At 34.4% G+C, this 25879-nt stretch overlaps 1 protein-coding gene across 1 annotated transcript; it reads right to left on the bottom strand.

The window, feature by feature from the left end:
- Positions 1-50: 50 nt before the first annotated feature.
- LOC121408738 (MAP kinase-activated protein kinase 5-like) lies at positions 51-25686 on the bottom strand. Its single transcript, XM_041600350.1, has 11 exons — positions 25550-25686; positions 14590-14946; positions 13781-13870; positions 13143-13238; positions 12242-12322; positions 11469-11656; positions 10546-10666; positions 9835-9965; positions 9184-9305; positions 6999-7103; positions 51-6184 (listed from the first exon to the last, which is right to left on the bottom strand). Exons 1-11 carry the CDS (start codon positions 25574-25576, stop codon positions 6093-6095), a joined length of 1410 nt encoding a protein of 469 aa, XP_041456284.1. The 5' UTR covers positions 25577-25686; the 3' UTR covers positions 51-6092.
- Positions 25687-25879: the final 193 nt, after the last annotated feature.

Raw genomic sequence — 25879 nt, 5'->3', positions numbered from 1 at the left:
AAATATTTTTTTAGAAAATTCAAAGGGGAGACGTCACTCAAAACAAAATTAGGTTTCCATAAATGTCTTTATAAAGCAATACATGCTAATTTCCACAAACCATTATCCTCTATTTCTTAGACAAGAATATAAGTAAATAACATCTGCCAAGTAATGACATCATGAAGGCAGCAACTCTAAAAGAAAAAAACATTACATAATTGCAATAAAATGTAAATTCATGTAGTCATTACTACATAATATAAAATTTTGAAAAATATAATTTGACCTGTCAAATATTAAAAGACCATAATGGTATATACAAACCATATTCTTGAGTGGGTTTTCAAATAATCAAAGATGGCCAAAAAAATTGATTTCCTATTAGGAAGTGGAACCAAAATTATTTCATGAAATATCTCTCTAAAAAGTTTTTTAAAACATTTCACGATTAATTCATAAAAACGTGTGATAAACATGAAATTAAAATTAGTAAGCTGTATTTGGAGGAGTCATAGATAAAAAGTATCAAAGCTTGAAAACGCAGGATTTCCTTATATTCTTTTCAACTTCTGGTTTGTATACTATAAATAATAAGAGTTTACAAGAAAATATTCATACAGAAATACATAGGTTTCAGATCAACTGAACATCAAGTATGGGTGAAAATACATTTCCATACTCAATTAATACAAACAATACTTTTAGTTTTTGTACACTTACATCTCTAATGAGAAATACAAAATGAGATAGACCATATAAAACCATATAAAGTCAAATTTTATGAATGCTATTGAATTAATCAAATGTAATAATATAAAATATATCAGTAAAGTAGAACCTCTATTGCAAAGATGATTCAGCAAATCAACCATAAACTAAACTAAAATTTTGTAGTATGTAGTACACTATTCAGAAAATATTTTTTGCACATAAAGTACTAATTTGTTACCTGAATTTATATTGCATGGATAACAAAATGATAGTTTAAGATGAACAAAACACATTGTATTATTATTCAATTACAACACCTATTCTTGCAGAATTAGTCTGAGGTCTGTATTACAAAATCACAAACTAAGACTGCCATAATCCACTGTCAATGATCATTAATACCAATGATTTTGGTGGACTGATCGGGCAATCAAAAAATAGTCTGGAGCCTTGCACATAGTCTTGGAAAAAGAAAAAAAGGGTCAACTTATGAAGTAATTACAGCTTATTCTTAATCAGTCAACAGGGCCTATAAAAATTAACTTATATTGGCAGTGAAATTGACAATGTGTAACAAACAAGAAGTACAATGTTTCAATAATCTTTTAATCACACACATCCATCATTGAGAGTTGGTTACATTGTTATTTTTATTATTATTATTATTATTATTGATCATTCAATAAGAATGGCCAAATAAGTAGAAACCCAAATCACACAATTCTTTGAGCAGTTTGAGGTAATTCTGTCTACATTTTTGCAATATTTACATAATATCAATCTAGTCTTAACACATTTCTTCAGTACAATGCAATCGATACCACTCATTGTGTTTTTCAACTTTAATAAATTTTTATCATTGGAAGCTCAATCTAAATTCTAAAAATCAGATATTGCATGCTCTTGTAAAAAAAAGGTCAGGCACATCTAATACATTTATTTTTCACTGCTACAAACATACATACACATACTGTATAAAAATAAATGCTGGAATTTTTTTAACACTGGAAATAACTTATCAATTCACTTTTAATATACAATTCTAAATGAACAGGCTAAATAAGAACAATAACCTTACTTGAATGTGCATCCACTCAAAGACAAATTGTATGATTGACTTTTTTTCTTCAATAAAGTGTGTATGACGTTAAGTTAAAAGGGAATCCAACTAAAATCAAAAGCCATGTAAAAAAAGGGAAAATCAAAGGTGTAATTAGGCCCCCACCCCCCCCCCCCTCCAAAAAAAATCAGGCTAAAGATCTAATGAATTTCTAAAAAATACAAGAAGTAGTAAAATCTATGGCCACACAGGTAATGTAATATGATGGATAAATTGCCATTTGGTCAACAACCACTTTGTTTATTGCCCATGTGGTCTTATCTCAGATGGTCTAACTATAATCCTACTTCATCTACAACAAATTAACCAAATAACCTTTCAGTCTATTTGCCACTCTATATTCTGTTTACCATTTATTCTTATTCTTGCTTTAGCTTTACCCATATATCCACTTGCTTAGGTAAGACAAACTGCTCATTTACCAAATTTTCATTTGAGAAAGTATAAAAAATAATAAAACGAAGTGGAAATTCTACCAACTGGGCAGGTGCAAATTACATAAGTGGGTATTAGACCAAGCAGACTAAATGGTAATAAGCCCAAATTGATGGTAGATATAATGAAATGAATGACCAAATTATGAAGAAAGAAAATATCAATTCTTCACAAAAATCTGAAATTCTCACTTTGCTTTATATAAATTATACCCCCACATCTATTGAAGAATACCCATAAATATTGGCAGAGTATATATGGAGTCAAGGCATGAAAATGTAATATTGAGTTATTACATGGATGATCTAGAATTGTTATTTTTGCATTATCACGATGCTCCTTTTCATCACATGATCATCACCTCCTTCTGTACTGCTATATACAGAATGTCCATTTGAAATATCAGTTACACACTTCTGATCTTTCTGAAGTCAAGTCAGCAGGGCAGTACTCTGAATATTGATTTAGCATGACCAGTCAAAAGAAGTACATGAAGTTCCCCTTGCACCTTCAAAAATAAGCTAATATTATCTACCACGGATTATTGATTAGCCTTTATATATCATTGGCATGGCAACACAGTTCTATGGTATCACAAGGAAGTGTTACCCATGTTACAAAAGGTCCAGATTTAAATCAATAAGATAACTTTATTACAATAACAATTAGAACCAGCTGAAACCAGCTAAGATTTGCAGTTACTAACACAATTCTCTAGCTTAGCTGGAATGTCTCTTCTCTGTATACACTGTACTTTGAACACAACCTGAGATCATTATGGACAAATATACAATCATTTTAACCATAATTACAAACAAATCAGTGGCAGTCATCAAGTACTATCTATTCAAATTCATATTGATTTTGTCTTTGTGTTCAAAGGGTTGTTTCATTATGCCGTCAAAGTTACTTCATGAATAACTGAACCATGTTCTTTTAATGAGATGAACAAACTTCCTTTCTGTTAACGTACAACTCCAATACCTGTAAATCATAAGAATTCCTTAACTGGTAAACATTATATTTCAACTCGAGTTGATGTGAATGAAAATGATTGAGTTTGATTGGCACCCAAGAGTATTTCACCAGTAAGCTTAGGACCAGCTTCCTGAAAAAGCATCAGTAATGGATAAGTTTCAGGAGAGGGGGGGGGGGGTGTTTCACAAAGCTGTTCTTAAAGTTACACATGGCTCTATGAACAACTTGAATATAGAATGCCAAAATATGAGCCAAATGGTTTATAATTCAAGTAAATCTTGCAGTTCATTTAAGAATCTCATTGAAATTGCATACACACTGTAGGCCTACTAACCACCTATGTTAGTAGTAATGTTGTGAATTAATATCAGTGTCCTTCAACTTTAGCTAATATGAATGGACTGACAAGGATAAACCGCCTTGGATTCTCAGATTCCATTTGCTTTGTATGATGGTGGTCCCCAAGTCTGCGCACCTAACAATTTTAGTTAAGGTTAATGTTGATAATGTTCCGTACATCATTATGAGTTAGCATGCCAAATATCTCATAAAATTTGAAAAATATGATTTTCTTGGAAAAAACCTAGGGCAGTCATTTTCAGATTGAACAAAAAATGGTGCCCCATGTCTGCGCACCGATTCACTTTGAACGCGATTCAGGGATTTTGATGAGAAAGGCTTCATTTTGAGGTCGTCACAAGAAGTATCCAAAATTCATTATTATTCCACCATTTTTAATCTGATTTAATGAATATCTGTCTATGTATTGCATGTGTAAAGTTTGTGTTCTTTGCATATCTTCTTTTACTAGAATCGTGCAGATACGCATGTGCGCAGACAAGGGAGACTGCGAAGACTTGGGGGAACTTGCCACATAGCTGCTTTCATCTTTTCACACAGCTTTAAGACACAGCCCCCAATCATGATTTAAAAATTTGTGGATCCTGCCACTGAAACATAATTATGACTAGGCAAATCATCAATCTACGTTTGCAACAGACAACCCAGGTGGGGGATAAGTACCTGATAGGTATTATGCAATGAAATGCTATCATGCATAAATAGTTAGAGCCAGGGTGCTTTCTTTGACCACAAAGAGTATCATAAAAGAAAGAAATTAACTTCATATGAGAAACAAATATCATATTCAAGCTCAAAGGGTGAAATGCACCATTTTTGTGCAAAAAGAAAGAAGTAAACATCTTATTCAGACTGGATCTTACAGCATATCTTTTGTCCCTCCAAGTGTATTAGTGTATAAGCTATGTCAATACTGTACATAATGGCCAAAATATAGATTTGTTATATGTGGATAAATACATGAACTACTCTGGTGATTACAGTGTAAAACTTCTCATTATACATGGAATATAATCAATTAGGGGAATGTTTCACAAAGCTGTTCCTAAGTTATGCCTGACCTTACACATGACTGGTGATCCTTTCTTGTGCTAAATGATATATGCAGCTAACTTATCACCTAAGAACATGTTCCAGCTGTGCATAACTTATGAACAACTTTATGAAACACCACCCTGGGGTAGCCTACCCTGATAATAAGTAAGGAAACAAGACATATATTAAGTAAAGAAACAGCCTAGCATCTCAAAAATGTACTCTATATTTAAAATATTCCCACTAATAAATTGGTCCATTAAATATATAAAAATGATCTTTTTCTGATTCATAGATGCACAATAATTCTAATCAAGTTACGAGTGATCTTTACACTTTTCCATCATTGGCCTGACCCCTATACTATACACCAAGCCTCTAGAATTTAAAATTAACAAATTCTTCGACCTTTTTCCAGTGACATTGAAATCCCAAAATCAATGCAGATCATCATGACCCATACATGCAAACGTAAAGCAAGATTGAAGATATACCTCAAAGAAGATTCTTCAATTATTGTGTGAAAGAGATATTTTCACAAGTGACCTTTGACTTCATGACCCTGAATCTAATTGGATTGTTGTCCTTCAGGCATCGCGAAAACAAGGCATTACAATGTATATAATGGCCTCTGAGACCTCACTATTCCTCAAATCTATTCAGATCAATGCCACTCCCAGCTGCATGCAAAGAGCCACGTTTGAAGTTGAAAGCTCAAACAGTTCTATTATTTCCAAGATTTTCTTGCATTGATACCCCCGAAAATAATTGGATCATTGCCACTCCTGTATGTATACCTAGACTATTAAAGTTGTAAGTTGATACGCAAGATATTCTTTCAGTTATCGCTAGAACGGATGGACGGACGGATGAACTGAAACATAATACCTCTGGGACCACCTATGGTATGATGTGGAAGCATACAAATAAAATATATTCAATTTCAGAGTAAAAGAAAGAGTTAAACACTTCCAAGACATGGACAGTGAAAGAGTACTTAGCTGAAGGTGGACAAGATGACCCAAACTTGCCCTTGATTTATTCTTTTAACCTATCAACTACTGAATTTTTTAACACCCACAACCTTTGTACCGAGATCACCTGGTTCCAGTATGCAACAGGTTAAATGAAAAAGGGGCAATTGCATAAAGTTACATGATCAAGCCATCTCTCTATCCAAACACTTTCAGCAGTTCCCCATTGCAAGAGTTTTCTTTCATGTTCCTTTCATTATACTTTTGAAATATAGCAAATCAATTTCAAAATTCTAAAAAGATATCACATCACTCTCCCTTATTTGTATCTTATATATTCTCATGTTCTTAAAACCAACTTGATATTAGGGTGAACTTTCCTGTTGAAATAACTTGAAGATCTTGTCTTGATGAATAGCCTTGTAGATTGTTTACTGTCTTGTTTTGTTGTTGGTCTGTCTACACCAAATATCAAAAGGAATTTGAAGAAGAAAGATTCAGTGTTTCCCATGCCTTTCCTTTTGGTCTACAATGTCCTTAAGAAGAAGTGCTAGTTCTGAGTGGTCAACTTTATGGCAAAATTGTTCTCCTGTAAAAAAAAGAAAAAAAGAAAATATATAATGATATGGAATTGAAAGGGACAGAACAGAATAGAATATAGTATAGAATTAGGACATTTAAATAGAGATGATAATATCACACTTAAACATCATAGATGTTGGTGCTTTGTAACACATTACTGCAATGACCAGTACATGCTCAAAGGATGCATAGTATTGTCTAGTCAACAATGAATTCACACGTTGCAAATCACAAGTGCATTGGTAATTAAATGTAACATTTGAGTCACACTCACACTTTTGTGAAAAAACCCGCCCTATAACTAAAGCTTTGATTGAAAAATATAGGTTGGTATCAAGGAGTGTTCAAGGTAGCACCTAGTCAGACATGATCAATGACCAGCTCTAAGCCAATCAAATGCAAGGATTTTAGTAGCTTAGAAAAGTTTTCAGTGAACATCACTATCACTGGCCATTGGCCAGACTTCAAGAAATAGGTACTAAAAAGTTATAGAAAATAACATTCAAACCATAATACGAACGATAAACCAAAATACGAACGATGTAATAATCTTATAACAATACTGAAATTATGTCTCAAAAATTAGATTGACAGCACTTAGCATTCTCTCAAGCTGAAATAACTACACCTTTTAATTCAAATATATAGTCAATCAGCTTAAATAAAATATAATTCAAGAATTTTGAAAAGCTTATTTTCTATAAAAAAATAATTTCCTCTACTATTGCACTATTGGATTATCAATGGGACATTCATTTCACAACTCAGTTTGAGGATGAAAAAGTGAAAAATAGCAACAAAAAAAGTATATCGGATCATACCATTCCATGATAGGTTATGTAGTGCTTTATCAAGGGAGGGACAATCTGTGTTATATTGACAAGCTCTCTTCATTAGCTCACATAGTGTATCTTCCCCATTGGTATCTGATCAAAATAGAAAAGAAAAATAACATTAAGAACAAATCAAAAACTTAAAGCAAAATTGAAATAGACAATATCTGTTGATACTGATTCCTTGGAAAAGAGATTGTTCTCAGAATATGCATAAAATGTTCTACAGTAATAAATTTATAGAAAGAATCAGAATTATGTTTAATAATAATGCTTCCTCAAGATAAAAATCTTATGCTTAATCATACAAGACAACATTTAAGTCAGCAAACCTGCAAATTCCTCAGCATGAAATATAATATAGCTCACAGATTTGTGTAATAGTGATCAAAGAAATTATCATAATGACTAATATAGAAGCACGATTTATGATTATGCTCTTAAATTTCTTAATTATCAAGATAATAATAATTTGCATTGAGTGTAAATGCCATAGCATGAAATAATACATGGTTCAATGTATCTGAATTATTATTTTCAAGTAATGATTTTCCAAGCATGATAGAAGCTTAAATTATAATACTACAGATATGGTTCAATGAATTTTTTGACTAAATTCATAGAGAAGATTTCACATGCAAGTCAGGACATTTTTTTGTTAAGTACGTTGAGTTTGCATTGTTAGTATGCAGTGCTATACCTTTAGCTAACAACTGTCCGGGCAGTAGGCCTGCAATATGTGATTGCATGTGTGTGTTTCTTGAGTCTGTCTGTGTACATGACTATCTATACATATTACTGAGCAAGTACATGATTGAAAGATTACACAAATGGGTGAATCGGCATGAGTTGAATCTCTTTGGAATACTGAAATCTGTTTGACTTATATAAGATTGAATTACAATTGATGCATGCTTTGCATTTTCAGGTCTCACAAATTGCTTAAGCTTAGGCAATAATTTGACTTTTGGAAGGTCAACATATGCAGACTTAACTGTATCATGAACATCTCTCATGCAAGCCTATGAACACAAAGTCTAAAGACTCATCTGGACCCAAAATTGAAATTGACAAATCCTACACCAATAAGCTACAATAAAGCCTATTTTTCAAACCCACCAATTAGGAATTTTCTAAAGCAAAATAGTCAGTTGGCAAGTGGGTATTATGCATAAAACTTTTACATTGTTGTGTTTTGTATCTTATAGGATTTCCATAATAAATTTAGCTCCAGTTGGGGTCTTTAAAGGGTAATTTCTGTTCCTGTGTTACATACCCCCCCCCCCCTCCACTCAAGTTTAACCCTAAATAGACTGGGCTATTTCGACACCTAAGAAGACTGGGGGGGGGCTGATTCAGCCCCCCCTTATGATCTCGGCCGTCGATCGCGCGATCGCGACAAAAATTGGCACACGTGTTACCCATGGCATTATCTACAAGACTATAACATCAAATTCTGCAAAAAATCTCATGTCTCATTAATTATGCTAATTTATGCGTAAAATCATAAGTTTGCTCTAATTAATAAAATAATGCCCCAGAAATGCTAATTTTTGTTTCACGTACTCTAGATAAGCATCTGATCAAATTGATTTTTAAAAAAATTCAAAATCGCATTTATTTTCTTAAGTATTCTATTGTTTTCTAAATTTCTTATGTATTTCTTTGTTTTTCGACTTTTTGTTTTTTATTGTTTTTTCAATGGAAATTGTGGGGGACTTTATTTTGACCATAAAAAAGATAAAATTAATTGATTTTAAGCAGTAAAGGGAAAAATAATGATACATTTATGAAATTTGGCTAAGTACACTATTTGCATTGGATTTGTACACAAATTCACGTTTTTGAGTAATTTTGGGTCTGCATGCACTTACGAAATGTTACGTAATTTCGGAACCGCGTACCCGGGGGTCACGATTTTGGTCTCAAAAGTTGCGCAAGACTTGAAAGTAAAAAGTCAGTGAGCGACGCGGTCAAAAAATTTTGCGCTGCGGATTTATTGCGAAAAATGTCGAGGGGGGGGCTGAATCAGCCCCCCCCCAGTCTTTTTAGGGTTAATCACACATTTTGGGACCACATAGATCTGTGAGTTAAATTTGATTTTGAAGATGATTAGTAATCAACGCATGCCTTGAATACTGTAATCTGAAAGGTACACTGAATAATACATTACCTTTAGGCGGTACTACACAATGTGCAATAACATTCCTAAGACATCTGAGACCCTCTGAAATCTCTCGGTTCTGTTTCCTAGGAGGCTGTTCCTCTCCTGTTCTGTTGTCTATGGAATGACCTCTGACATAGGAAGTAAAAGAACATGTGGACAATTAATTTTGACAAATCAAAAAGAACATCTTTTTATCATGACCGCAACCTTTTCTTAATGTAAAAGCAATTTTCCTTTCTTTTTCATGTAAGAACTGGTGGAATGTTTTGTCCGGCATAGTCTATTACCAAAATGAAAGCTATGTTTTGGTCAGTTTTGTGCTTGTATTGTAATCAGAAATTGTGCCAAACTATTGAATATTAAATAAATCTCAGCAATGAAAAAGAGAGCAATTAGAAAGGCCTTTTGGGTAATAGTCTCAAAATTTTAGTATTGATAATACTAACATTTCTAAAACATTATGAGCTCTGGTGCTTATTCAAAGGCACACTATATATCACCACAGCATTAGCTCCAAGGCCTGTTTCCAGCCCTTGGTGCATTCAATACATTAATCATGCCCATTCACTTTATCAGGGTCTAATACAGCACAATGTGGATAAAACTAGGTCAAATATATACATTTCAACATTAATGATAAAGGCTTTGATTAAGTACCTGCTGTGAATTCTTTTCCTGACGATAGGATTGTTAGCCTTAGCAACAGGTTTCAAAGTGACTTTCTTTTCAGGTATTCTCATGGCAGTTAGCTGTTCACTGTGGGCCTGTTTAGCATTGTCAAGCATATTCTGAAAAGAAAAAAAAAGAAAGAGATGAAGATAGTTCACAGGTACATATTATTTAATATTACAGTGCTAGGGTTTTTTCGCTTGTTAGAATATTCTTGCAGAATAATGTCCAGAGTTCTATAAAGTCATGATCACCCTAAAGAGAAGAATATCATTCAAGTATGATCTCATCATATTTTGGAAATAAGTATCAAATGTATAACATTTTCAAGATGTGCTAATTTTCACAAGACCATCACTACAAAATTGGAAATGATTTCATAGCAGGTGAATTCTTCCTATATTGGTAGCGACAAAGGCGGCAGAAAGTCAGGCTCATACAATGAAAGTGGAGGTGCACCTATTGTTTTGCAGACAAAAGGTGCCCCTCCACTTTCTTTGTCCGAACCTGATGGTCCGCCGCCTCTGGGTAGCGATCTTACCCTAAGATCTATCATGATATCCAGTGAGTTTCTTAGTAAAGTGGTCACACTTTTGCCCATCTATCATGATAGCAAATAAATTTCTTAGTAAATGGGGAGTGATTTTACCTTATCTAACATCATAGCAGGTGAATTTCTTAAAGTGATAATGATTTTACCCTATCTAGCATTATTGCAGGAGAATGCAGTTCTGTGTTTGGTGCTGAATTCTCTTTCAGCCAGGGATGTGAGCAGAGTTCTTCAATGTTAAGTCTTTCTGATGGATCAACCCTCAGTAACCTGACAAGAAAATGAATACATACCAATTAATGGATAACTCTCAATTCATTTTGTAAAGCTATTCACTTTCATTTGAATAAGATGTATGAGTAAAATGCACACAAGTCTCCTGTAACCATGCTATCCAAATCCTTGTAAATATCAGTTCAGATTATTTATACTCCCTGTTAATTAAAATTAATGACTTTCATATTTTTCATTATAACATTGATTTTCTAATTTATGATGTTATATCTTGAGTATCTACATTCTTGATAAAAGCATTGGTTTTATGCCTTATCTTTATCATTATCCTTATCCATAATTGTCATTTTATTTGTCTCCATGCTATATTCTTTTCCAGCATTCCCAGTGCATTGGGAGGTTTGGCAGAGGGACCATCAGGTTACAATGATTAAGTTTGCTCTCCTCTTCCCTGGCCGCCAACTAATTGATGCAATGGGCTAAATGCTATCAAATATTGCATTTTTATGATATTCTATGTAATTTTATGTAATACCAATTGTTTTTGGAAATTGAATGTGTTTGAAGTGTCAAATAAATAATAAATAAACCTGTACACATATATATATAGTTTGCAAGTGCATGTAAAGATATCTACAACAAAAGTTGAACCCCACCACAAAATGAACATATCTAAAGTGTTCAACTTCTGCCATTGTGAACTCCTGTGAAAATGTATTACATTCAATAAAGTTTGTAGGATTGTTTTCTACATACCATACAACACTCAGCATGAAAGAGTGCATTTTGTGATGGGGGTTCACAAACTTTTAAGCACAACTGTATTTCTACAATATACCTTTTCACAACATCTTTTGCCTCATCTGATATAAGTGACCATTCTTCTGTAGGGAATTCATATTGACCAGCCATGATCTTGTGTCTCATGTCCTTTGAGAGTTGTCTGCTGGGTGTGTCAGGATAGAAAGGTGGATAGCCGCAGAGCATGATGTAGATTATCACCCCAAGAGACCACATATCACATCCCTGGAAAGTCAATAACAAGTAGTAGGAAAGAAATATGAAATGGAGGAGGAAAAGGAGAAAGAAGATGAATATATTCACTTGGTCTACAAACATAAAGAGTTTCAACTGTTGTAACTTTGCCATTATGGCAACTACAATGGTAATCTTGATTTCACATACATTCGTAATTCTGAAGCTTCGTTATACCGAAGGTCAGAAAATTTCGAAGGTTTGTAATTCCGAAGGTTCGTTGGTCAGAAAACGAAATGAGGTTCGTAATTCTGAAAGTTCGTTAGTCCGAAAACGAAGTGAGGTTCGTAATTCCGAAGGTTCGTTAATCTGAAAACAAAATGAGGTTCGTAATTCCGAAGGCACTTAAACTAATCAAATAAAAAAGAATCAATCAATGAAAACACAGGTTGCTACACTATTGTAAGATTTGAACATTATTATAGTCCATATTATTAACATAATTAATTATTAATTAATAATTAACTCTTTACCAAAACTTTACACAGGCTTTAACAATCAAACTACTATTCACTGCTGTAGCCCAGAATGCAGACAAATTAGTAAATAAAGAAAGCACGATATTTGATAGATTACCTTATCATATGTATATGGTCTTGGCGAGGTTTGGATTAGGTTCTTCTGTTCCCGTCTCTGTCTTTTTTGTGCTTCAAGAACCTGCTCAACAAAAACAGATATTTCTGTAATTAAATCACTTTAAAGATGATCTGTAAAACATCAGCCTTTAAATTTCAATATTCCTTAGGGTACATTTCTACATTACAGTATATATACATGAGAAAATCAAAAGGGTACAATAATTCTTAAAAAGCCAATGGGAGGGGCATGAAGTCCATTCAAAAGGACAGCCATGTCAATGGCATTCAATGTCATTGGATTAGCATAATTCCTGAAACATTGAACAGGAAGATATATATCTAATTATAAAGAGTTTAACTTATTGTAAGCATCGTATTCCTGAATATTCATTACACTGGTTTAATATAACTTTTTTTTTCCAGTAGAGCCTTGGCAGGAAAATATTCAAATCTGTGACTATGCTACCATCCTTATTATGCAAACTGAATAGAATCATACGCCGTCATAGTAATAATTCGATTCACAACGATCTTAAACCAGCTTGGTCTTTACTCTAAAATAAAGGCTTGCAATCATCCCAATTGCTACAATAGTATTCTTTAAGTTGATTTGAACATCAGATAAAAAGAGAATTCTCATTCACATTTTCAAAAAATAAGCAACGGAAATACAATTCACTCCGACATAGGATCATTTTAATCAGCACATCTATCACACAGGAATCCCTCAAGAGGCCTTTCATGACCAATACTCACATGCCATCACAGAAAAAAATACAATGGGGAATGCAGTAAAACTGCTACATGAGTGGGATTCCTGCTACACGTACAGGCTTTTGACAAGGTAAGTTATCTTCAATTTCATGGGATTTTCAATGCCATACAGAGGAAGTTAATACCTGAGGTGCTACATAGTATGGGGTAAAGTGAGGTGTCATCAATGTTCCATCATCAACCTTTGCAAATCCAAAGTCTGAAAGCTTGACCGGTGAATCCTACAAAAGATGAAAACAATAGCGCATGATGCAAAAGTGATTTGATGACAGTGTCCATAATAAGCACAATTTTATGTAAACGATGGAAGAAATACAAATCATACTGAGAGTATGAACATAATGATAATGGTAGCAATCAATACAATGTAACTCCAACATATATATGCCGATACTCTCCAACCCAATTACTTATTCTTTTCCCAAACATAACACTGATGTAAAAATCAAGTTTGGTTACATTGGCATCTTAAGCAATATCCCATCCATTAAAATGAACAATTATTTTACTTAATGTAACAATTACTTAATTCTAATGGGAAAAACATACAAACTAATAATGAAAACAGTGATTTGACTTTCCAACATGTTGCTTTTTCATTTCAAGAATCTTTACGTCATAGATCACTAAGATCTTATCACTATGATAGAGATATTATCATGAAAGAGGGCAGTGATAATCTCCAATAATTTAGTGCATTTTGTAAGAACCACAAAATGGAATGCTTTTCTGAAAACTTTATCTGTAATTTGAAGTACTGTACCTCAGAGTTATCTTTAAGAAGAAGGTTCTCTGGTTTCAAGTCTCTATGAGCAATGTTTAAACTGTGACATCTTAATACAGCTGATGCAATCTAAACAGAAAATAAAAGCAAGTAAAACACTATTTAAACCACTTTTCCTCTGATTTTTTTGAAAACAGCCTGGATACAATTTGTGACAATATCGATATTAATTTTTTCTTAAAGATGAAAAAGTGTCAATTTTCATCGAGAATTTGGAACCTCAAAGAGTATTTATCCATAAATTAGCAGGTAACTAGTTCTACGATTATAATCTATGTTACATGTATATATTCTCCTCCTTGTGTCATATGGGGCCTGTTAACATTGCCAACTACCAAGGAAACATGACCCAGCAGCTAATCACAGTCAAGGTTTCAATGTTAGTTCCCATAATAACAAAGTTACCATAGTAGTAATTCTTATGAAACGGTCCTTGGTTAATTATGTGCCCCTCTTCCAAAACTTGCAAAATCCAGCAAACGAATGTTTTTAATCCAACTTGATGACAGTATACAAGCTACATGTAAGTCCCAGATATGTAGGTAATGTATGTTACAGAGGTTTCTTATGCTTCTGAACACAGAATTTGGTATCATCAAATTTGTCATTCATACTACATTCACTGTACAAAAGATTTCATACCATTCCTTGCTATGTATAAATATTGTTTGTATGGTGATCGTAATGGTATTTGTGACTGTAGCATAACAGGGGAAGGCAGTTCAAGACACACTGGAAAAATCATCCAGACATAAATCATGTGATGTAAATTCCATAAAATGTCATACCTGTTTGGTCAGAATGACTGCCTGCCTTTCAGTAAATCTTTTCTGCTTGCTGATCCGATCAAACAACTCCCCACCATCCATCAGCTCCATCACGACCAGAAGGCGACTTCTTGGGGCAGGTTCTCCCGGGAACTGGACCTCGTTAGAATAGACCTCAACAATCTTCACAATGTTAGGATGACCACTGCAACGAGAATGAAGGTTGACCTCTGCCCTAGCACTTGGTTTATCAGTGAGAAGCTTGAGAGCGAACCTCTCCTCACTTCTCTTATGTTGGCATGGCCTGACTGGTCCGTTGATCCCTGTACCAAGTTTCTGGGTCCAATCTATGGTGTACTCCTCTAGGATAGAGACAGTCTGTACAAGATGGAGAGCATTGATATTTTGATAATTGTTATTACATCAAAATCAGATGTAAAATAAGTTATGACATTTTAAAGTTTCTCTTTATTTTTCACAAAACAACATGCAAATGAGACAGTCGATGATGTCCCTAATTCACCATTTCTTGCTGTTTGAATTATACAATATTTCACTTTTTTACAGATTTGACGATAAGGACCAACTTGACTGAAGCATAAAATGTTAAAACAATGCAATTCCACATGTTTAGGGAAGAATTAACTCTTTAAGCACCATTGGCAGCTATTTGTGACCATAGGCCACTCGTGCCGGTGGCAGCTATTTGTGCCCAAGTAACTTTTTTTTGTTTAACCAATTTTACAGCCAGAAAATCAACACCATATTCTGTGTTTTTTTATGTTGTTATACTGGCAAGGAATTCACAATTCATTTTATCATATAAAAAATAGTGGTTTACATAGACATTTTTTGAGTAAAATTGTATTTTTGCATCATTATTTTGAAGAGTTGATTTTGGATATTGCCGCGATCTGAATCAAGATTTCCCTTATAGAAACGTGTGATATAACGGTTGTGTGTAGCAATACACGTACTTCTATGGGCAGAGCAAAGGCGAGTGTGCGAAGGCATTCAGCTCGGAATTGACCAATGACAGAGCGGTACGATGTTCCTCACCCAGCACTACTCGCCCATTCGCTATTGTCACATGAATATTCATGAGCTATTGATCGGGTCTTTTGCAGGCCGGTATGGTAGTATTCTTGTGTCAAGGCTTTTTTTTTTTTTTTTCGGGGGGGGGGGAGATTTTATACTTTGTTTTTTGCATTCTCACAAAATTGTTCTCGTTATGAATATATGAGTAAAGAATGCTGTCATTTCCAACTCTCGTCGCACTGCAATCATCACACTCATTGTTTATTTATTCATTTATTATTGTTATTATTATCATTATTAGTATGACTATTATCATTATCATTATTGTTATTTTAATTATTGTTATCATTTTCGATATTTTTCTCCTTCACCTTATTCTTATTATCATTAAAGGGATGGTCAGGGCTGAAAGTATTTATAGTTTTATAAATAGGGCAGGATTCACTGAGCAAAATACCGAAAAATTCATCAAAACCGGATAACAAATAACAAAGTTATTGAATTTTAAAAGTCAATGCGGCAAGGGCGAAATAAAAAGTATGATGTGTGTGATCTTTTATGTACAAAATTCTGTGAATGTCATGCATTTTCCGCAATGCGTTTTTTTTTTATTCTTCCTCATTTGTTTTATTAGCGAGAAATAATTCATATTAATCAATGTATCATTTCTTCCGATGATCCGCTTTCTTTTGATTTTCCCTTTTTGCCAGCAAAAAGATGATGGGTAAATACCCCTACACGCTGAGCTCATATGTCAAATCTGATATCATATACTACTAAATCTCATCTCTATCCTTTATCCTTATTTCTAAATATGCAAAGTAGGCTTCAGCTACAAGTTGATTTATTTATTTTAAACTATTTGCTTTTCTTTATGCTATTGATAAGTGGAAGTAACGATGTCAGTGTTTGTGCTGGTGGTCGTGGTGGTGGAGGTGTGCTGTTTCCCCCTTGATTTCTTGTTATCATTCTCGACATTATCCATGGCATCTTTACCATCATCCCTATCATCATCATCATCATTTAGATTACAGGAAATTTGACGCATATTGTTGATGCTAAATGTCTTGAAGTCGAAACAAATATTTGAATAAAAATTATGTATTTTAATGGCAATAAGTCAATGGAAGGTGTTGGGGAAAGAGACAGAGGAATTTTAATCTTGATCTCAAGGGAGAGAAAAGCTATTGTTCGTATCGGAACCTTTGAAAGTATTCAATTGTCAAATCAAAAGACGCGGGCGTGGCCCGATTTCTATAAACATCCTGTGCTAAATTGCTTTCCTCGATAATAGGTCAGGAGGGAGCGCGGATTAGACATTCCTCATGAAAGGGAGTCTGGGCATCTATTGTTTATGACTTGGTGGCATGAACAATAAAAATAATGTAGTCGCTATCAGACAGGTGGCTACTGTGGTCGAACATTATTCCTTTTAATGCCGAAACAGATATAATGAATATTTCACCCCCATCATGAAATGTCCACAGAGTGAATTTTACCTGTTATATTTATAGTTCTTTCACTGTTCAGCTACGATTTTATATCAAATAGTGATCCCATTGGGCTTCCTGGCATGTCGACGAAGACCGCTGCCTTTTTTTCAAACCGCTTGCTATGTATGCTCGCTCGCTGAATGAAATGAAGCCTAAAGTTTGAAAATAATCAATTATTCAAAGGCAAAATATGCAATGAGGCCCTTTTCTTGTCTCAGATTGTCATTATATTTTCATATTTATATTGCATTATATTTTCCACAAGAAAAAGAATATCCGGCATCTATTGTCCATTCCTTGGCATGTACGAGATGCATAGTTGGCTCAGATTAATATCCTTTCATAGATGAGGCTACAAAGATCAGATATGATCATATTTAAAAATATTTTTTCCAGAGATCTTTATATCCTCTCTATACAAATCATCTTTATTTCATAACAAAATATACAATTTACCCAGGTCCTTTGCCGGAAATAGTGGGGCAAAGTCCGCTTCACTGGCAATATGCAGGATTATGGAGTATATATATATAAACATATAGGTATATTGATATAAAACAAACACATAATGAGCTACGTGCAGTACATAAAAAATCGTAGTATGGGGAGATATGTAACTATAAAAGGAATGAATTATGTGGACAGATGTCACGGGAAGAGAAAGTAAAATAAAAGTGAAAAAAAAAACACGAGATGAAAAAGAAAGGAGAGAGAGTCCAGAGATTACGAGAGATGGATGGATAGATAGATAGAGAGAGATGTGAGATCAGTTACGTAATAATGATAACGTATGAATATTATGCTAGAATTATGTTTTGTAATAAATACATTTAATTTTGTATTCAACCTGGGTCATCACAAAAAAGGGCTAAAAATTAACATAAACACTTCCACCTGACCTCACATTTTTTAGGGGGGGGGGGGGGTCAGACCAGAAATACAGAGGCTTATTTTCATTTTGAAAATTTGTATTGATTTTTAGTTTTTAACTGATCTGCATTTCCTCTTCTTGATTCAGTACTGTGTACTTTGCCAAGAACGCTCACATTATTTTGTGGGATTTTACACCCCAAACCTGTTATACCCCTTTCATAAACCCAATTATGCTGCTAATAGCAGCATTATTTGGTCGTAAAATCGGAAGAGGACCAGAGTTATCCGCATTATTTTGATGCTGCAATTATCGGCATAATAGCAGCATCGGGACCAGATTTTGACTTTATGAACGCATTTCGAAAGTAATGCGGGTAATTGCCATGGAGCGGTCACAAGGTCACCCTTTTCAAACGCAACCGCATCGGAGGGGGTGTGTGCGGTTTCCATGACGATTATCCTCCTTTTTCAGGACGGGCGCTCGTAAAAATAACGCGGATTATTTTCGGAGCTTATGAACGCAATTTTTATTGAATTATCCGCATAGGTTTATGAAAGGGGTATTAGTATTGAATCTGTCCTATCCCTCTTTATCTATATTTCAACATATCATCTTTAGTTTTCTATATTTTGTCTCCTTGTGACTGGCAATAACTATGTTACAGTACGAAAGCCCGTATGTACGACGAATAGACCCTGACAAAATATGACCAAACTTTACACTGATTCATGATAGAACGATAGTTGTCTGGGTCGCAAATGTTTGTTGCCGACACTGGATAGAAATCGCCTACATTATCCAAAACAGTATATAGTTGAGTGCATCGCACACCACAAATCGTATCCAGGTTACGATTTTTCCAAAGCATGTTTTGCATTACGACAATATTGACAAGAATTGAAATGACATAAAATTTATTCTGATACCGCGCATTCTAAAAAATTACAGGGTCTTGTTTTGAAGACTACACGAATGTAAGGGTACGGTTGGCTGCACTGTGAAGATACATGGCTCTAATATATTACTGCGTGTGTTTGCGTGGGGATCGCAGCTGTGCTGTGATTGGTCACTTGATCGACGACAATGCCCTTTTTTGGAAAAGGACGGTTTCAATTGTGTGTGTATAAACCCTCTCGTATTTCAGAGGAAATAACTTGAATAGCAAAATAGTATTTCATTCAAAAGAACATTATTTTTCACATTTTCGTTTGTTCAGTTACATCAATAGATACGTCATTTGAAAGGGTAAACATTGAACTTTCATTTCATCTTCTTAATTTCTTGGTATCTCTAAAATTCCTTGGGTTATTTACTCTTTGAAATGTTCATGAAATCATAAATTTCTAGGTTTTACTTATTGAAAAAAACAATGTAAAATATTTCATCTTTTCTCAATTTTTCCAAACGCAAATTTGAAAGGTCATGACATGATCATAAAGTCCATGAACCATGCATCATTTCATGTGTAGAAGTTTTCATTATACAACATACGGGTAAAGAGTTATTACCGTTTTAAAATCAGTCTTTGCTTACGTTTCGGTCAATTTAGGATTCCTCGAATATCCCTGGCACTAGAGGGGTATTGGACCTGGCATAGTAAGAGTTAATCATTGTTACGATTGAAAATGAGGAAAAAAATTATAACATTTGAATGAAATACAAAAGAATAGTGAGCAGATGCCGTCATCAGTCTCATTCGCAACTCGACCAGAATGTGCATAGAACTGTTTTGTGCATTCCATTGAAAAGTTAATATGTCATAACTTTTTTAGTTTACATCTTATTTTGATTAAATTTTCAGTGTTATGCTTCTTTGATATTTTCTTTTTATCAACATTTTTCTGGGGTGGACTTGACCTTTAAAAACAACAAAACAAATCAATAAAATACAATATTCAATAAATACCAATATCAGTGGGCGATCATAAAAAGCTCAAATTGGCTTATTGATTATCATTACTTACTTATACCCCTTTCATAAACCCCATTAAAATGAATTAGGCGGCTAATAGCAGCATAATTTGGTCGTAAAATTGGAGGAGGACAAGAGTTATCCGCATTACTCTGATGCTGCTATTATCCGCATAATAGCAGCATCGGGACAAGATTTTGAGTTTATGAACGCATTTCCAAATTATGCGGATAATTGCCATGGTGCGGTCACAAGGTCACCCTTTTCCAACACAACCGCATCGGAGGGGGCGTGTCCAGTTGTCATGGCGATTATCCCCCTTTTTCAGGACGGGCGCTCGTAAAAATAATGCGGCTTATTTTCGGAGTTTATGAACGCAATTTTATTGAATTATCCGCATTACTCTTAGGCGGCTAATTGGAGGATAGGTTTATGAAAAGGGTATTATTAATATTATCATTTTAGTATTAATGTTAATATCTTTATTATTATTATTTGTTTGGCATCACCTGTGCCTGGGAGGAGAAAAGCGAACTGAATCACTATGACCCGGAGGTCTCTCCTCCCGATATAACTGATTGGGGGGAATGCAGGTGGACCACTACACCGGGGTTTCCCCCTACTCTTATACGAATAGTGTAGTGGGTTCTTAACGTGCAAAGGTAGTGACTCTCCTCTACACGGGGCCTCCATTTAACGTCCTATCCGAGGGACGGAGTGTTTTCCATTGTAACATAGCCTGCATCTATGAAAAATGGTAGAGACGTTTACACACAATGCACTGGCTTCAGTCATCCGCCCGCGGGGTGGACTCGAACCCACGATCTTTGGTTCGACGGGCAGACGCGTTACCGACTGAGCCAACACCGCTCTCTTTATTATCATTATAATTATTATTCTTTATCATCATCATCCTTATGATCATTATTTCTTTAGTTGCCATAGGTACTGGTCAACAATGGGGAGATTGAGGGGGTGGGGGTAAAGGATAATTGTGCCTCCATCCAATACACGTACAACCACTGTAGACTAATTCAAAAACAAAATTTCTTAATATTATCATCATCATTATAATTATAAACCTTTATTGTTATTATTGTTAATATTATTATTGTTATCATCATAATCAATCTTTATTAGTATTCTTTATTATTATAATCAACATTATTGTTATTATTCTTTATCATCATTATTATCCCCATCATTATCATTATTGTTATCATTACTTTTAATACTTATCATTTCTGTCACATATTTGTAAATTGTTTCCTTCAATCTCTCATACATAATGTTTTGGGGTTGATTCTTCGAGTCATTCTTTATTCATTCTTGTCCCCCCTTCCCATTTGTTGTTGGAGTCCCTGCGCTTTCTCTCTCATTTTTTAGTTTTAGCTTTCTTCTTTATCATCAAAATTTGTTATTTTTCATAAAGATGGTAAGTTGATTGTAACTTATATTAATTTATCTTTATAATTTCTTCCTTTTTCCCCCATCAAAAAGCAAAATTTAGTAGTAATTGAGGAGGGTGCAAAAGAGTACCCTTTCTCCATTAGCATAGACACTGTAGTTAAAACAATTAAGGCTTTTGTTAAGCGGCGGTTGTTCGCTCCACTTTTGACTTACGTATCGCGTACATTACGAGCCCAATTTGGCCATCATCCGTTTGTGTGGAGGCCGGAGGAGGACGAAAAAATCAGAAAATGTTGAAAAACTCCTCCAAAACAGAGGATTTAACAGTCTTTAATATTCACGAGAAGCAACGCTTTGTTGATAAACGTAGACCAAAAGCTTCGGTATGGTTGTTCTGTTCCACTCACCAATACGAGGAGAAACTAAATATGTTAAAAACTCCTCAAAACAGATGGCTGCCAGCTGTCTAGATAAACGGAGCTTTTCTCTGGACTAGGTCTAGACCTATATTAGATCACTCACACATATTGCGAGGTTAGTACATGTATGCTTCGCATGTCTCTTCCATGGAAATAAAACAAAGGTCGTTGGTGGCGCTAATACAATTCACAACCTTAACTCAGCTTGTTGGTATTTTTTAAAGATTCTTTATTTACTGTGTGCTCAATTCCCATGATTATTTGATAAAGTATAGACACCAATAAATGCAAAAACTTAAAAAACATACTTTTTATATCATTTTTTCTGAAGATAATACTTTTGGATAACATTATTATTTTTGCTGACAATTAAAACATTAAAAGTGATGACAAATTAAACAAAAAAATAGAAAATTCTATGATCTTGAACGAAGCCCGCAGTGCTACCATTCCTTTGTCAATAAACGTTCCACCAAAGTCTTCACAGTAAAAAGATTGGACACGTCTTTGCCGACTATGCGTAACGCTTTGCATTGATTTACGTGTAACATGTGCCTTCCCTTGTAGTGTCTTTGATATGAAGATATAACATGCGCCCTCTTTAGCTAATTAGATGGAAAATTTGGGAAATAGAAGCAAGCTCCGTATTTTGTCAATGAGAAGAAAAATCAACACTTTAGCCTTTAGTTTTAATCAAATGACGCTAGTAACATTTTCTCTCGTGATGTATCCTGGTCAGAACATGTAAATTATGTTGTTAATAGATGTTCAAGATTGTCAGGGTTTATCAGAATAATTAACTCTAGAAACCAAAATGTACTCAAGCATCTAAAAGAATCACATCAATGCCCTTGAAGCTGTCCAAAGACGTTTACTCATTTTTGTTTTTCATACAATGATGCAAAAAATCTGACATACACAGAACGTCTGACAATTTTGAACATCTCACCCTTATACAATAGATTGATTTACTTGTCAACTTCTTTTATGATTAAATGCCTATTTTGTTTGTATAATGTGCCACAACATATACTACCTAGCCCAAGGAAAAGGAAACTAGATACATTATTTTTTACTCATGAATTTGCCAGATGCAATGCTTTAAAACATACTTCCTTTCAGTTTTGCCCGCTTCTGGGAAACAATTCCTAGGGCTGAGAGAGACCTGTGCCTGGAAACAAATATTAACATAATTCTCAATGCTCTTCGAGAGCTCCAATGTATCATGCCACCAATCGAAAAGCCATTTTAAACATTTTTTTAAAAAAATTTATTCAAACATTGCAGTCCCTCATTCTAGCCATCAATCGTTTAAGAAAAAAAATGCATATTCTGCCTTCTTACTTTGCTTTCACCATTTCTCCTTTTTCACTTTTTATCCCGCTTTTGCTTTCTTTCTTTCCTTCTTGTCTTCTCCTTTTCTTCTTCTCCTTTTCTTTTTTTCTTTCTTTCTTTTTTTTCTTTCTTTCTTTCTTTCTTTTCCTTCTAAACCTGCATCAGCCCAATTATGTCTTCAAATGTCATTTTCATTTGTTATTTGTTGAACTGTATTTTAATGTTAGTGTTCTTTTTTAGCACCAGCTAATGAGGAGTCTTTTAACAGAATGATTTCTTTTGAAAATCCCAGGCATTAGCTGGTGTTTTTTCCTCTTTTTTGAGTGTTTTTTTTTATTTGATATATTGTGTATTGGGTGTTGTATGATGATTATTTTCAATGTAATGAATTCGACTATTGTTATGAGTATGTGCACCTGGAAATGAAATAAAATAAAAATAAATGAATATTGAGGGATAGTCATCATTTAAGCAATTTAGGGGAAATTGTCTTCACATCATTCAGTAAGTTTTGCCTTTCGGAGAAGGACTTTATTTCTTAAAACCTCTTTTGAAATTTGCGGGAACTTGTTGCAATTTTCCATTCGCCGTGCCTTCAATTTTCCTGTACACCGCGGCAGTATTGATGTTGGTTGAGTTTAGTGTGGAGCACTTGTTTACTGCAACCATCCTGCCTGTGGGGAATCTACAGGTAGGACTATGGTATGGCCATGCTGTACATAGCACACACTTTAAAAAATCATTAAAATAACACTTTTGTGAACAAAATTACTAATTTCCATACAGTTGCAATTTATTTTTCATTAGTAACTTGGGAATAATTTTTGTATTCACCAGAGCGCTCAAAAGCTTGAATTTTAGGCATATTTTTGTGTACGACCTCTATTGGTGGAAAGTAATATGGCAAGAAAATTTTCATTTTTCAATCTCTATTGTTAATTTAGAAAAAATAATTTAAAGAATCAAATTTACATAAGAGCCAAGTTATATGATAAATAGCTGTATTGGAAACTGACAGTGTAAGAAAATCAATCATTTGTTTTAAATAAAAAGAGAAAATAATCCAACATTGTCGACCTTATTTCGCCACACATATAGTCTAGAGATGTAACTGAGTCCGAGAACGAGGTTATTATCATAACCTTGTTCATTGAATGAGTCAGTGAGTTATTCATTTTTCTTACATTTTGTTTTTTTCTCAATTTTTTTTCCTGTTCTTTGTTTTTTCTTACTTCATTTTTTTATTTGTCTTATTTCACTTATTCATTTTTACAATTTTTTTTTCAATATACTATTCTAAAAATTATTTTTGTTTATTTCCCCCTTTTATACATTGTTCTAATTCTGCAGCATATTTTCTGTGATTTTCTCCTGCTATAATATGCTGGAAAAGAGAAAATAAACTGGATTTGGGGCCTGCATAATCTAGGTTTTACGATCAAAAAGGAAGGAAAAATCATTGTTTTGTAAATCAATCTGAGTTTGCTATATGCACTATTTATTTACTTTACCATTATGAGTGTGTGTCTATACGGAGATTAAAAGTCCACACAACCTGGGAACAATACAATTCTTTTATTCTCTTTCAATCATTTCATATTCACAATGATAGAACAATTTATATATTACCACAAAATAAGCAAAGTAAAATAACAGCAAGCACGATTAGTTTAGTTTAGTTTACTCCAACGATGTTGTAGGACGAAGCCTGTTCATCGATCAAAGTAGAAATGTCTATTGCTGCTCTCCTTCAGACAAAATTAGATTACGTACAAGATGTACAAAGATCGAATAGTGGTACGTGGTAGTGACTGCAGGATATTTCAGTTTGTTTTATTCATTTTTAATTAATGTTTTTCTTTATATTTTTCGGGCCACCAAACTTTACTAATGGGCCACCAAAAAAAATTATTTGAAGGATTTGGTGGCCCGAATGGGCCACCACCAAAAAAAGTTAATGTGGAGCCTTGCGCTATCCATCGATATCCGATGATTTCCGCCAGGCTAAGCGAGAGGGATTCCACCCTCCCCTGTACAGCTCTCGTCATTCGATTTTGCTATTAATTGCACTGTGTGTAAGATGTAGATTCACAGAGGAAAGGCGTGCCGTTGTGTAGTATTCAAATCTTATTTTGTTTTAACATCGTTTGTTAGATTTAACAACAGTTAGTACTCGTGCTTGTGAGTTGTGTTTTCCTTTCATGGATGTGGGTATTAGTTTATTGGTTTTAATAATGTGTCTTTGAAAGCATTCATAAGCGCTCCTTACTCAGAGTCCACCCAGGCATGTACCCAGGCATGTGAGTGGGTCTTGTATCGGGAAGTCTGTCGCGACGCGCACCGGGCCCTTCCCTCAAAGCTCACCATGCTAATTCGCTGCGGATATCGACAGACAGTACAGTGTCAGTGAAAATAATAATGAAACAAATGATTTGTGACAAACCATGACACCGACTTAATTCAGACATGTATGTAACTCAGGATCGGTTTGAGGTCCTACCTTTATCTTTACTGGTTGGCCACTCATGTTCCTTTGGGATACAGAGTTATATCTGGAGCAAAAACAAGTCTAATAGGATCAATTCCAGAATCCCGACGTCGCAGGAGGAGCCGGCCTTCATCAAATGCGCATGCGTGGTATACCTGGGGAATTTCCCCTTTTCCGAGCGCGAGCGTTCAGCCCTAGTTCGGTGTGGGATTGAGTTTTGTCATCAACATGTCAATCAGAAATTATTATTTACGTCTGGACCGACATTTAACATCGAACCTCTGCATCAATTTGCAACTTCCCCACAGCTTGGATTATAGGCTCACGCAGCTCTACCGCTCA

The sequence above is a fragment of the Lytechinus variegatus genome, chromosome 2 (assembly GCF_018143015.1).
Source record: "Lytechinus variegatus isolate NC3 chromosome 2, Lvar_3.0, whole genome shotgun sequence".
Classification (NCBI taxonomy): Eukaryota; Metazoa; Echinodermata; class Echinoidea; order Temnopleuroida; family Toxopneustidae; genus Lytechinus; species Lytechinus variegatus.
The sequence above is the reverse complement of the archived record's forward strand: the minus strand, read 5'-3'. Positions and strand labels throughout refer to the sequence as shown.